The 12,458-nt window shown below is 36.7% G+C and overlaps 2 protein-coding genes across 2 annotated transcripts; one reads left to right on the forward strand and one right to left on the reverse strand.

Moving 5' to 3' along the window:
* Positions 1-756: 756 nt before the first annotated feature.
* Positions 757-9,167, forward strand: LOC110797732 (BTB/POZ domain and ankyrin repeat-containing protein NPR1). The gene is made up of 4 exons (XM_022002846.2): positions 757-1,594; positions 5,259-6,006; positions 7,721-7,912; positions 8,714-9,167. The coding sequence occupies exons 1-4, from the start codon at positions 980-982 to the stop codon at positions 8,977-8,979; spliced, it is 1,821 nt and encodes a 606-aa protein (XP_021858538.1). The 5' UTR covers positions 757-979; the 3' UTR covers positions 8,980-9,167.
* A 1,009-nt stretch (positions 9,168-10,176) lies between these two features.
* On the reverse strand, positions 10,177-12,161 carry LOC110797733 (protein CHLORORESPIRATORY REDUCTION 42, chloroplastic). The gene is made up of 2 exons (XM_022002847.2): positions 11,734-12,161; positions 10,177-10,405 (listed from the first exon to the last, which is right to left on the reverse strand). The coding sequence occupies exons 1-2, from the start codon at positions 12,048-12,050 to the stop codon at positions 10,303-10,305; spliced, it is 420 nt and encodes a 139-aa protein (XP_021858539.1). The 5' UTR covers positions 12,051-12,161; the 3' UTR covers positions 10,177-10,302.
* Between the last annotated feature and the right edge of the window lie 297 nt (positions 12,162-12,458).

Here is a 12,458-nt window from a genome sequence, read left to right on the forward strand (position 1 = left end):
TATTTAAGAGATACACTTGCCTTTTCCGGCCGTATTTATTTAAGAGATACACTTGCCATTTTTAGTAATTAATCAACCCCACCATCTAATTAAATAGTATATCTACACCCCACCCCCACCTCCCACTCCCTAAAATGACATGGTCCCCAATTGTTTTTCTTATTAAAATATCTACTCAACCCCACTTGTTTTATTACTTTATTTCATTCAATTCTTTTTCTTAATACTCGTACCCGGCCAAGTGTATCTCTTAAATAAATATGGAGGGAGTATATTTTATTGAAAAACTATCTATTTTATGATTTGGGCTTTGATTGTTTTATAGTTTGGGCTTAAGTTGCAATTCTATATTTATATTTTCCAAAAACTAGCTTGGATTGTTTTATATTTTGGGCATGAAGCATTTTCATATGGCCCAATTCCTTATTTTGGGTACTCCACGTTAAAATTAGTGTGTACAGGATACCCAACAGGGTACCCGTTCTAAAAATTTGTTACTCGGTACCGAAACCTGTTGCAACAGGTTCCCAAATTTGTTACTCGGAAACGGAACATGCAACACATATTCCGAATCCAAAACCGCAAATTCCTAACAGGTTCCGATTCCAATTTAGGATACCCTGACTCTTTGCTCACCCCTACCCAATACCACCACCAAGGGCCACACACTTTCTTTGAGATTCACTAATCAATCACTAGCTAGCCAATTTCCATTTTCCATTTTCCATTTTCCAAGTCAAGCCGTCAACCCCTCCCTCTTTCCACACTCTCTCCATTTTTGGCCCCTTTTTTTGTTTTCTATCTCCCCAAAAAGAATAAAATATTGCGCTCCTATATTTTCTCTCTCTAGAACTCTCATTTGACTTCAACTTTCACCCTTCTCTCTCCTCATATTCCCAATTAACTCCTCCAACATCCCACCAATTCAATGTCGGATTCCACTCTCTAATCCATCGTTTTCCGGCGAAATACTCCGCCGATGACGCCAGAGACGCCCACGATGATGGTGATAGACTCACGAACCGCCTTCTCCGACTCCAACGACATCAGTAATGGCAGCAGTATCTGTTGCGTCGCTACTACAACCACCACTGCCACCGGCGCTGAAAACTCTATCTCCACAACCGCCGATTCCGCCGCTCTCCTTCGCCTCTCCGAAAACCTCAACTCTCTATTCCAGCCCTCTCCCTCCCCCTCCGACTCCGACAACTACGCCGACGCTAAAATTGTCATCGCCGGCGATACTCGCGAAGCCGCCGTTCACCGCTGTATTCTCTCGTCTCGAAGCCCGTTCTTTAGGTCAGTATTCGCGTCGAGGAGAGAGAAAGAGAAGGAAAAAGGTAAGGACAGGGAGAGAATGGTGAAGCTCGAGCTTAAGGATATTGCAGGCGACTTCGAGGTTGGATTTGATTCGTTAGAAGCGGTTTTAGGTTACTTGTATAGTGGAAAAAGTAGGCAATTACCTAAAGGTGTTTGCGTTTGTGTTGATGATGATTGTTCTCATGTTGCTTGCCGTCCTGCTGTTGATTTTGCTGTTGAAGTTCTCTACTTATCTCAGAAATTTGAGATCGTTGAATTGGTTGCTCTTTATCAGGTAATTGTTTAATTTGATAGTTCAATTGAATTTCACTTGATTTTCAACTATGAATTGCTAATAATTGATGAAATGAGCTTTAATTGAAAATATGTTCATTTTTAGTTTATCTAAAATCATGAGAATTTCTGAAAGGACTTCCTCAGCCTGGAATTGATTCTCTCGATACTAGTTTAAGTTACACTATCGTCGCAGCTATTTCTTAATTCTGGACCGAGTGGAGGGAGTAATTTTTTTTTTGAAGTAGTATGGAGAGCTACAGGGTTTATCTTAGGATTGATGAAGTATGTACATTGTTGAAGCAAGTTCGATCTCAGTCTAAGTTTGTGTACCATTGCAACCCTTGTTTCCACTGACGTTTCTTGCCTATCGCTTCTCGTTAGGTGTAGCTTTTGCTTCAAATTTCTTATGGAGTAGGAATTTAATCCCCCTCCTTATATCACTGTATCAGTAACACGATTCATCCTTTTTTTGTGAAAAAGAAGACTTTGAGAACAACTGCGAATGTTAGGAAGGATTAGGACATTATGTATTAAATTCTGGTGGTGTAAGGATATTAGGCCTAATGTTTATCAGATAATAAGTTTTCTATTAGGGTGTTTCTTTGGGTAAGTAGTTTGTGGTCTGGGTTTATGAATATGTACTACAGGGATTTGGGGTTCAGTTTAAGGAATGCAGGTGCTTACCTTGGAGGTTTGTGGTTGGCAATTGACCATTTCCTGTATGGAACATCTCTGTGTTGCACTGTTGCTTTTAATCTGGAATATGTGTTTGAGTTGTTGACATTAGTTAACTGATTCATCTTAAGAAAGGGCTGAGTTTTGAATTGTTTTAGGATTAGTAGGCCCAAGAAATTAAGTCTAAAATGCAGCTTCAAAAGTAAGGTTATGGATTGACTTAAATGAAAGATTGTCTACATTTCCTAGCTTGGTGATTTTATGATTTAGCAAAATAGGAGGTGGACTTGTAATTCCGAGAAATGTTAAGGGAAGCCTTGTAGAGAACTAGATTTTTCTCATGAAGAAATAGAAAAGGGTACAGATTAGATCTGGCTGTAACTGCGGCCCCTATTCACATAATTATAGACTTGGAACAATGTTTAGGCAGGACCTTTTATAGTAGTGGAGGGTGAAATAGAGAATTGGAAATAGGTTGCACTTTATTCTTGTCCACTTATGATTGTGATTGACGAACATCATGTAGACTAGAGTGCTTCTCTTGTCAAGGTGGAGTGGTGGAGTTAAACTGAGTTTTGGTATGGGAATGTTAATGATTAATTTCCTTAAACACTATTTGATGACATATTTTTCCAATAGACGCACGTATAGAACATATGGGAGATGGATTCTAGGGCTCTGTTCTATTTCACTTGTTTTGTATATTATGCGAACTTATCTGAACGTATTCGGAGCCTATTTCAAGAGACTTACCAGATTTGTAGGACTTGCAGACATATGTCTCTAGCCAAACTTGATAACGGATGGTACTCTCAAATGTTGTCAAAATTATTGATAAGCAAGGAAAATAGAACTTTCCCCCATTGATGGATTGAAGTTGGGGAACCGCGAGCATGATAGGATAACTGGATAAGAGCTAATCCATAGTCTTCAAGTGAAGAATCATGTGGTCAACAACTTGAAGATGGACCTCATTAAGATGAGGGCCACTGACTTTTTAATCGTCGTCAAGTTGTATTTGGGTTGGTATTTTTGCACTGTTTTTAATCGTCGTCGAGTTGTATATGGGGTGGTATAAGATGAGTGCCACTGGGTGCTATAGTCTCTCGTTTTTCAATTTCCTCTTTTATTACATGTATGTCTCTTAACATACTGCAGAGAATACCTTTCAAAAAGCCCATTGGTTGTTGATGCTGTATTTTATTGTGGCCTAGAGGCTTTCCTGTTAAATGGAGATGTTGATCATATTTGAAGGGATATTGTAGTTCAGTTCTTTGGTTCTCCTGACATTGCTTCAGAGGTTGACCATGTTATGCTCTCGCTTTCTTATCCTTTTCCAGTAAATGTTGCATATAAGTTTACTACTTATAACAAAACTATAATAAGAACATACTAAATTCTCATTTGCAGAACTCCTTCATTAACACTATGTTTGGATAACTATTATATGGAAGGAAAGAGAGGGGAGGGGAGGATAAAGAAAAGAAAGGGAGGTGAAGGAAGGGGAGGGAAAATATGAAATTCAATTTTCCTTCAAATCTTTCAAACATAGGAAGGATTTGGTTAATTAAAAGGGAAGGAAAAAGGATCCCTCCAATTCTCTACCCTTCCCCCTCCCCCAAGTTATATCCAAACAAGGGAAGATGAATCTCCAACCCCCCCTCTTCCTGTCCATATTACTTTATCTAAACACAACCTAAGAGTACGGTAGAACCAAGGGCGTCCCTTAATAAAGCAATGTAAATAGTCATACTAAGAAGTAAGAAGGGACCTCGATTCACACGAGTTCTTTTATCAGGAAGTTGATTATGTTAAGCTGAAGTTTGCAATTGTGTGGGTAAAGCTTGTGTTCGCTCTTGAGATGTCCCCCACTTTGCCTAAGGGTGGAGCATGTTACACGCATTCTGATAGTGGTACATGTACAGTTATTTGACTTATTTACATGTAGGTGCTAAAAGTGTACAAAAGCCTGTCCCTATAGTAGGGTTCTTATCTTTCTGTTGTGTATGATGGTCAATATTTAATGTCCTCATAGAAGGGTGATAGTTGCTTCCAAAGTCGAGTCAAGAGTTGCTCAACTCAACTTCTTCAATTCTCCAATTGAGCTTGAACTTGAGTAGAGTTTAATTTTCGGTGTCGATTTACTTCCGAGTTTTCTTGTCTCATTATCACCCTTAGTCTATGGGCTATTTGACTATTGATATGTTTTTAAATGAACGAGGATGTAGAAGGAGCAAAATATTTCTCTGCATATTTGAATTTGTGTCTCACGTTTGAAATTCTGGATTTATAACTCTTTCTGGAAGTTCCACGAATAGAGACCGCTAAACTTCTTTTATCTTTACGGCCTTTAAAAATGAAAGTCTGTTAAAGCTCAATACAAGTAGAAGAATTATAGTTCACCACCCACTTAGAAATTAGCCTTGAATCATAATGGAGAATTAAAGTTTTCATACTAGATTTACAAGCTTGTTGATGGTATCATCATCTTTCCATATTTGCAAAAATACCTCGACGATTCCCGCTCGTTCCCACTGATGCAGGATTTGCACTTGTAGATTGGGGAACATGTTGCTTTTCAAGGCTTGTGCGATACTAACAGTTTGCATGCATTGATTGGTGCTCCCTGCGAAGCAAATATCATCTTTTTACCCACTCCAACTCAATCATTATTTAATTTGTGGGATTTCGAATGTTCTTCTACAGTTTAATTATAATTTCCTTTAATGTTTAGGACAATTATAGAAGGGAAATTAGTGTGCGGAGAGAGTAGTTTAGGGTTGAGTTGCTCTCTCAATGTTGAGTTTATTACTTCCATTTTTATGTTAGATTATTATGTGGCAATTGTAGTTTTTCATGACAAGTTTTCTCTGTGATGCTAGCCTCAGAAGATTTGTAGGCTAGGGATTTCACCAGGCATTATGAACTGTTAACGTAGCATTAGTTATTTTGTCTTGGAAATTTCCTTATAATCTTTTTGCTTGCAGAGGCACCTATTGGAGATTCTTGACAAGGTCGCACCAGATGACGTTCTAGTAGTGTTATCTGTTGCTGAATTGTGTGGAAATGCATGTGAAAGATTGCTGGGAAGGTGTGTTGACAAAATTGTGAGGTCCGATGTTGATGTTACCACTCTTGATAAATCTTTGTCACAGCCTATTGTAAAACAAATAATTGACACACGCAAGGAGCTTGGTTTAACTGAGCCTGGATATGTTGAGTTTCCTGATAAGCATGTGAAGAGAATACACAGAGCTTTGGAATCTGACGATGTCGAGTTAGTTAGAATGCTTTTAAAAGAGCGCCATACTACTCTAGATGATGCGTATGCCCTTCACTATGCTGTGGAACATTGTGATGCCAAAACCACCACGGAGCTTCTTGAGCTTGGTATTGCAGATGTGAATCTTAGGAATCAAAGGGGTTATACTGTGCTTCACATTGCAGCCATGAGGAAAGAGCCGAAGATAATTGTGTCCCTATTAACCAAGGGAGCCCAACCATCTGATACTACATCAGATGGAAGAAAGGCATTGCAGATAGCAAAGAGACTTACAAAATCCCTGGACTTCTTTAAACTTACAGAACAAGGAAAGGCATCGCCAAAGGATCGGTTGTGCATTGAGATATTGGAACAAGCTGAAAGAAGAGAACCATTGCTATGGGAAGGTTCTGTTTCTCTTGCAAAGGCAGGGGAGGATCTGCGTATGAAACTTTTATACCTTGAAAATAGAGGTATTTTTATGTTTGAATGAAGATTTTGTTTCCTCGTTATTAATACATACTCCGTATTTGGTGGTATGTGATTCAACGTCTATTTATTTGTGTAACAACACAACCCAACCCAACCCAACCCAACCCAACCCAACCCAACCCATACCCTTCATTGCGTCAGGGAAACAAAGGAGCACATCTTCTAGGGGAGTTTACTCATATATTTGAAAACGAGGATATACTCGTAGCTACAACACCAAAATAATTTCTACTGAAAACTTTGCTTCACCATGTTGGCAGCAGTACCATACAAATCCTTGAAAGGCATAATTGCTGCTGCATTAACTGCTGGAAGTTAATGACTAGCTACCATGAATACATATTCCTCCTGCTAGTTGATAGAATATTAAGGAAAAAGCTAGAACCAGGTGATTACAAAACAAAATAGATTTGCAACAATAAATTATTTTTAGAACCCCCATAGGCCATAATCAGTGGCGGACCTTGAACGGTTTTATGAGGGGGGCCGGTAGAAAAAAATTAAGCAATATACTATGTAATTATATAATTATACACAAATTTTAGGGGGGCCGTAACTAAAATTACACTATAAAAATTTTCGGCAGGGGGGCCAGGCCCACCCCAGCCATACATAAGATCCGCCATTGGCCATAATAGTCTAATGGGGAAAGCACAGTTCAAGTTGATTTTAGTACCCAGGTTCTTTGTGCTCTCCGATTTCAGTTTATGCATGTGTTTTTGGCATCAAATTTGTTGTTGAACTCCTTAGTCCTTTGCTGGCCCCTAAACACTCCCCTCTAGAGACACCCATCCAAGGAAGAATATAGGATCATGGAATCTCTGCATGTCTTGCTCTTTTCTGAAATTTACTAACTTCATCACAACCTTGTCTTCTGATATTGTGTTAACTTTAGAGGAAATTTTCTTTGAACCTTCATATAGGGCCTTGAGGCTGTGCTCACGGATTATTTTTGTTTTTTGGATGAAATCCTTCTCGCTTACCATTTGTTCTTTTAATATTTTGTAAACTTTTGGATGTTAGTTTTTTTTGTGAGTGCTTAGATGACAACTGTAATTAGATGATAATTGATGGATTACTATCAAAGCGGCAAGGTTTTTCTGAGCAGCGAGCAGACATGGAGGCATGCACATTTGTGATATGTGATATGATATATGCCAATGCAACACAAATGCTTGATATAGTCGATTTATATGCAAGGGTTTCTTTCCCCAACATAACTGCGTTAGAACTCTTAGAATTTTGTACATCTTGTTGCCTGCTTTCTGCTGTTATGCTAAAATAAGATATTGTATTCTGTTTAATGGAAAGAAATCTATACAAGACAAAACTTTGTATTCTTGTTGCCTCTGGACATCACTTAGGTCTATAGGTTTATCAGTTTGGATTGTCTATTGCCGTGTGGTGAGTGATGTTAAGAAACTAGCAAACTTCACAGTTTATATTAAAGTGCAACCAAGGATTCTAGGGTATGGAGGGGAGATTGTTGAAGAATTGATTGGTGATTTCCTTTAAAATATCTAATTCAAGTATTCGTTTCCTTCTCTCTACCACCTTTTGGGACTGTTTTTAATCAATTTTTGCTCAGTTTGTGTATCTTACTCCCAGATCATCTTCTGTTTAGTTTTCCTCTTGTATATCGTGTCGTGACGGTGTTATGTAATTATCTAATGCTCAGTTGGATTTTTTTTACAGTTGCACTTGCACGACTGCTTTTTCCAATGGAAGCGAAAGTTGCTATGGATATTGCACAAGTGGATGGTACTTCTGAATTCACATTGTCAAAGAACATAGCTGATGCACGGAGAAATGCTGTGGACTTGAATGAGGCCCCCTTCATATTGAAAGAGGAGCATTTGCAAAGGATGAAAGCATTATCTAGAACTGGTAAACAAAATATCAAATACTCTTCATTGGCCTTGAGATATGCTACTTTTTCGGTTTCTTTTATACTCTTATTTGTTCAGTTAGAATCGATGACATGCTTGATCGATTGCTGTTCTTTAACGATCTTATGTTGGCAAATTTGAAAACCTTATCTGGGCAAGTCCCTGTAAAAGTATTTTAGAGGAGTTTTTAGAACTTGCAAGTTGCAAGCTATAATATTTTAGAATTACAAACACTAAGAAGCAACAAAAATTAGGGAACTGGTGTCCGTGGACACCTTCATGGACAATTTGATCTGCCATTGGTTACACACAAATGACATACTAAATACTCGCTCTTGTTAGCTCAAGGGGTGTTTGGTTAGGAGAGGTTTGACCGTTTGAGGGAAAAAGAGCTTGAGGTGAACTAGAGGGTTGACCTTTTGAAAAGGCTAATTCGAAGTGTTTGGTTAGGATAGGTTTAGAAGAGAGTTTTGGGGTGAAAAATCTCAACATATGAGTTTTTTGCAATTAGAGGTTTGAGAAAGTGAATGTAAATTGACTACTTTGTCCTAAAATTACAAACCTCAGTTTTAATGACTGTTTTTTGCTGTGCGTTTCGCGTGTCCGAAACGATTCGGAAACGACCAGCATCAATTTTTTGCCGTTTTCGTGCATCATAGTAAGCTAATATACACAACTGACATATAGTCAAACCAGCTAAAAACTCCTAACCAAACAGGGCCTAAGTTAATATGATGTTCAAGATTCTATACATGGAACTGAATTGGTTGGTCCTAAAATGATGTTATGTTTTTTGCAGTTGAGCTTGGGAAGCGTTTCTTTCCCCGGTGCTCTGACGTTCTTAATAAGATTATGGACGCAGAAGATCTATCACAGCTTGCATTCCTAGGAAAAGATACTCCGGAAGAACGGCAAAGGAAGAGAAAACGATACCTTGAACTACAAGACGCTTTAACTAAGGCCTTTTCAGAGGACAAAGAAGAGTTTGATCGTTCCACATTATCGTCATCATCGTCGTCCACACCAATGGGGAGGCCTTATGGTAAGACAAATTTCAAAAGGTAACTAAACTCCCTCGAAAGCTCTAATAAGTCTCACACGACCGCACTTGTATGTATGATATATATTTGTATGAATATGTATGATAATTATTCTTTCTTTTTTGTATCTTGGCCACTGTTCGCTCTCTTTTTGGTCTGTAAAATAATTTTTGACCGATTTATTAGCTATTACATGATAGAATTGTATTTTTATACCGTCTTTATAAGATCGGAGTTATACCAGACTTAGGAAGTACCAACTAGTTGTACTGCCATCGGAGACATTCTTTTGTGAGATGACTTATCAGATTACTCTACCAGAACCATTCATCGTTTGTTACCTCACCATACTGCAAGAAAATGAATCAAAGGTACACATTTTTGTTCTTTTCTTTGTTTTGTTTTATATTTCCCTAGCATTTCAATTTGAAATTATGATATTGGTGAAATCACAAATGGTAATTGAGTCAAGGCCATATCTTCAAAGTAATCTGGAACACTACTTCAGGGTAAAGATGGTTGTGGCCCGGGTTAGGCTTCGGGCCGAGCCACGGGTGTGGCTTGAACGGGACCGTCCACTCTGCATCGGGTCGGGTTGAAACTTACAAATATAGGGTCCAAGCCCTCGTCAGGCCATAGTGCCTAAGTCTAATTTTGTTAAATTTAGCATGTTTTGGTTTGTCGTGTTTTTTCCAAACAAAGGCGGCCCAGGCATGGCCCACGTCTTCGTGCTTGTGCCCGCGTTGGGTCGGGCCTCAGGGTGGTTTTTATCCATTTATTCTCATCTTTCTCACACAATTTGGAAGGACTAGTTAATCGATACCTCGACCCGAAGTTTATCATTAATTAGTACGGAGTAACTTTATTACTTCCTATGTTCCGGAAATATCGTACGATTTGTTTTTTACACTATTCACACTACCTTTGGCCATTTTTTGAGATTTGTACGTAAGAAAATTTTAGTCATGTGGGGCCATGTTGGATTCATATCGATATATATTTTCTAAATATTAATTTTTTTTAATTTTTATTTGCACACAATTTGAGATATTAAGAGTCAAATTAATGGTTAGAGGAATAAAAGTCACCCATGGGGCCATGGTGCGATAGTGCGATATTTTGAAATGGAGTAAGTATTTATTATTTTTTTTTTGAAAACGGAGTAACTTTTTCTTAATGTATTGAAAAAAGATTAGACTAATTGTTGTTGAAGTACCAAATATTGAATTTGAAACTTTTTTCTCAGATTTTTCACTTCACAAACATATCATTTTGATACATATTACTGACTGTTTAAGGTTGGTTGCTTGAGTAAACAACTTCGATTCCTATGGATCCAAAAGTTCCATCATTCATCCAATTCGAGAGGTTTGAAGTATTTCCTATCTATAAGATATGTTCCAATGCTCAAACGGATAGCCCATACATCCATAGGTTTTCTAGATACAATCCTGCAATAATCACAAAGTCCATGTATAAATTCTACTGTATATATAGTATGTAATATCATAGAATTATAAAAATAAGCTATGTTGTAAGTTTCACATTCACTCTAATCTATACTATCGTTAGAACTCCAAGGCAAGAAATGACATCTAGTCACATATTATTTTCCTATATAAATATAGCATGATGAAGCGTCATATTTGACGTGTCATCTCATATAATTTTCTTGATCATGAAAAAAAAAGTTACGGAATAGTTAAAGGTTTGAAATCTGTAACCTCTTGTTTGTTAATCACATATTTTAACCATTATGCCACAACTCATTTTGTTGTTTCTTATACATACAAAATTTATTTAAGTCAATATAATTAGAAACATGATCTGGATCATTTCTTAATAGTCACACATTACTGATTAGTCATTACTTTTACAAGTTACTAATCCTTACATGATAAAATTTATTGGAAAATGTTTGGTTGACCCTAAAGGTTGGCAACCCCTAAGATACATGTAACATAAAATAATATATAAGTATAATTAATTGAAGAGAGAGTGTGTTGAATGTAAAGTTTCAATGCATTTATAACCAATCAAAATTTAATATTAAAAGGGTTACCAACCCTTAGGGTTACTCTATCATTGTCCAAATTTATTAAAGCGTACTCAAACTAAGATATATTTTACGGAGTAATGTAACAAATTAAATTAGACTCAAACGAGTTATAATAATCTAAAATTAATCCATTTTTCTACGTATCGGAGCCTCGTCCGAGACCATAACTAATTAAAATATAAAACAATCTAAAATATCATGATAGAAGGGACTAGTTACCAACATTTATTATACAATCTTGTATTACTAATTAGCTTTGTAGCAATAATATTTTGCATTTCCAGCCATGTCAAGCATGATTACACATTATTAACTCGACAAGTGATCTCTATTACGGCATCATTTTTTGTTTCCAGTTTTCTGTTTTTTACAAAATTAAAATCAAAATTTAAAAACCACAAAAAGTAGTTTCCACAAAACCTATTTTTTAGTTCATGATTCAATCTAAATTGTATGACTTTCAAAATCAAAAAACCAAAAACTAGAAACTGGTAGTGATACCAAACGCGGACTAAGCTATTCCTTTAAAATGTTTATTGTACAACATTCGTAGCATGCATCATGTGCATTTAAATCTCAATTCTATGAGTATAACAAAACAACATTGGTGGGGGCAATTGAATATGCTTAATTACTTGCAAAACTACAAAATTTTAATCTTAAGCAAGCAAAACTAATTAACATGATAATAGTAATTGTAGTCTTAATTAAGATGCTTACCTTCCAACATCACCAGTATTAACTAAGCCATTATTAACTCTAAGGCAAGGAACAGAAGCAGCTGTCTTAATCATTTCAGGAGCCTCAGTAATAATAACTGGAGAACCTATTATCAACTTATTAGATGCATCTTTCCTTGTTGTCTTTTCTGGGAATGATTGTTCATTGAGAAGTTCACATTTGAAAACAAACCCTCGTTTTCGTGTTCGTGTTCGTGTTCGAATACTGATAATAGGTGTTGGAAACGATGTCGTTGAAGAGGTTTGATGGTTTGGGTATGGCTTACATATGATGATGGAAGATAAAGAAAGTGACATTGATGATGAACACAAGTAGTTCGAGTAGTTTGTAGAGAGGTAAGGTAAGGGAAGGGAAGGAAAGAGATAACAAAAAGTTTTATGTGGCTCTTGTAAACTTTTGATGGTGTACGTTGTACATGCTTTTTTCTTATACTATCTCCCTTTCATAAAGATCTTTGTGGTTACTGTTTGTACAAATAAAAACAAAATAGAAAAGTTGACTGACTAAATAAAATATGGATGAAAAAAAATGTGTAAAAAATTGTAAGAAAATGATAATAATAAAGTAAGAGAAAGTGAGGACAGAAGATTCTAACTCTAAAAGTGGTAACTAAAGGTTCTGTTTTATTCGATTTATATTGGCTGAAGTTATATTATCTGAACTTATTTGAACTTAACTGAACTTATGTATCTGAAAAACTTATT

This window comes from Spinacia oleracea, chromosome 2 (genome assembly GCF_020520425.1).
Source record: "Spinacia oleracea cultivar Varoflay chromosome 2, BTI_SOV_V1, whole genome shotgun sequence".
Classification (NCBI taxonomy): Eukaryota; Viridiplantae; Streptophyta; class Magnoliopsida; order Caryophyllales; family Amaranthaceae; genus Spinacia; species Spinacia oleracea.

Bases quoted from the DNA above. Each gene is read 5' to 3' on its own strand.
- LOC110797732 (XM_022002846.2), top strand. From the start codon at position 980: ATGACGCCAGAGACGCCCACGATGATGGTGATAGACTCACGAACCGCC. The intron at 6,007-7,720 runs GTATTTTTATGT...TTTTTTTTACAG, and splicing joins TTTATACCTTGAAAATAGAG to TTGCACTTGCACGACTGCTT. The intron at 7,913-8,713 runs GTAAACAAAATA...TGTTTTTTGCAG, and splicing joins GAAAGCATTATCTAGAACTG to TTGAGCTTGGGAAGCGTTTC.
- LOC110797733 (XM_022002847.2), bottom strand. From the start codon at position 12,050: ATGTCACTTTCTTTATCTTCCATCATCATATGTAAGCCATACCCAAAC. The intron at 10,406-11,733 runs GTAAGCATCTTA...TGATTATTGCAG, and splicing joins AATACTGGTGATGTTGGAAG to GATTGTATCTAGAAAACCTA.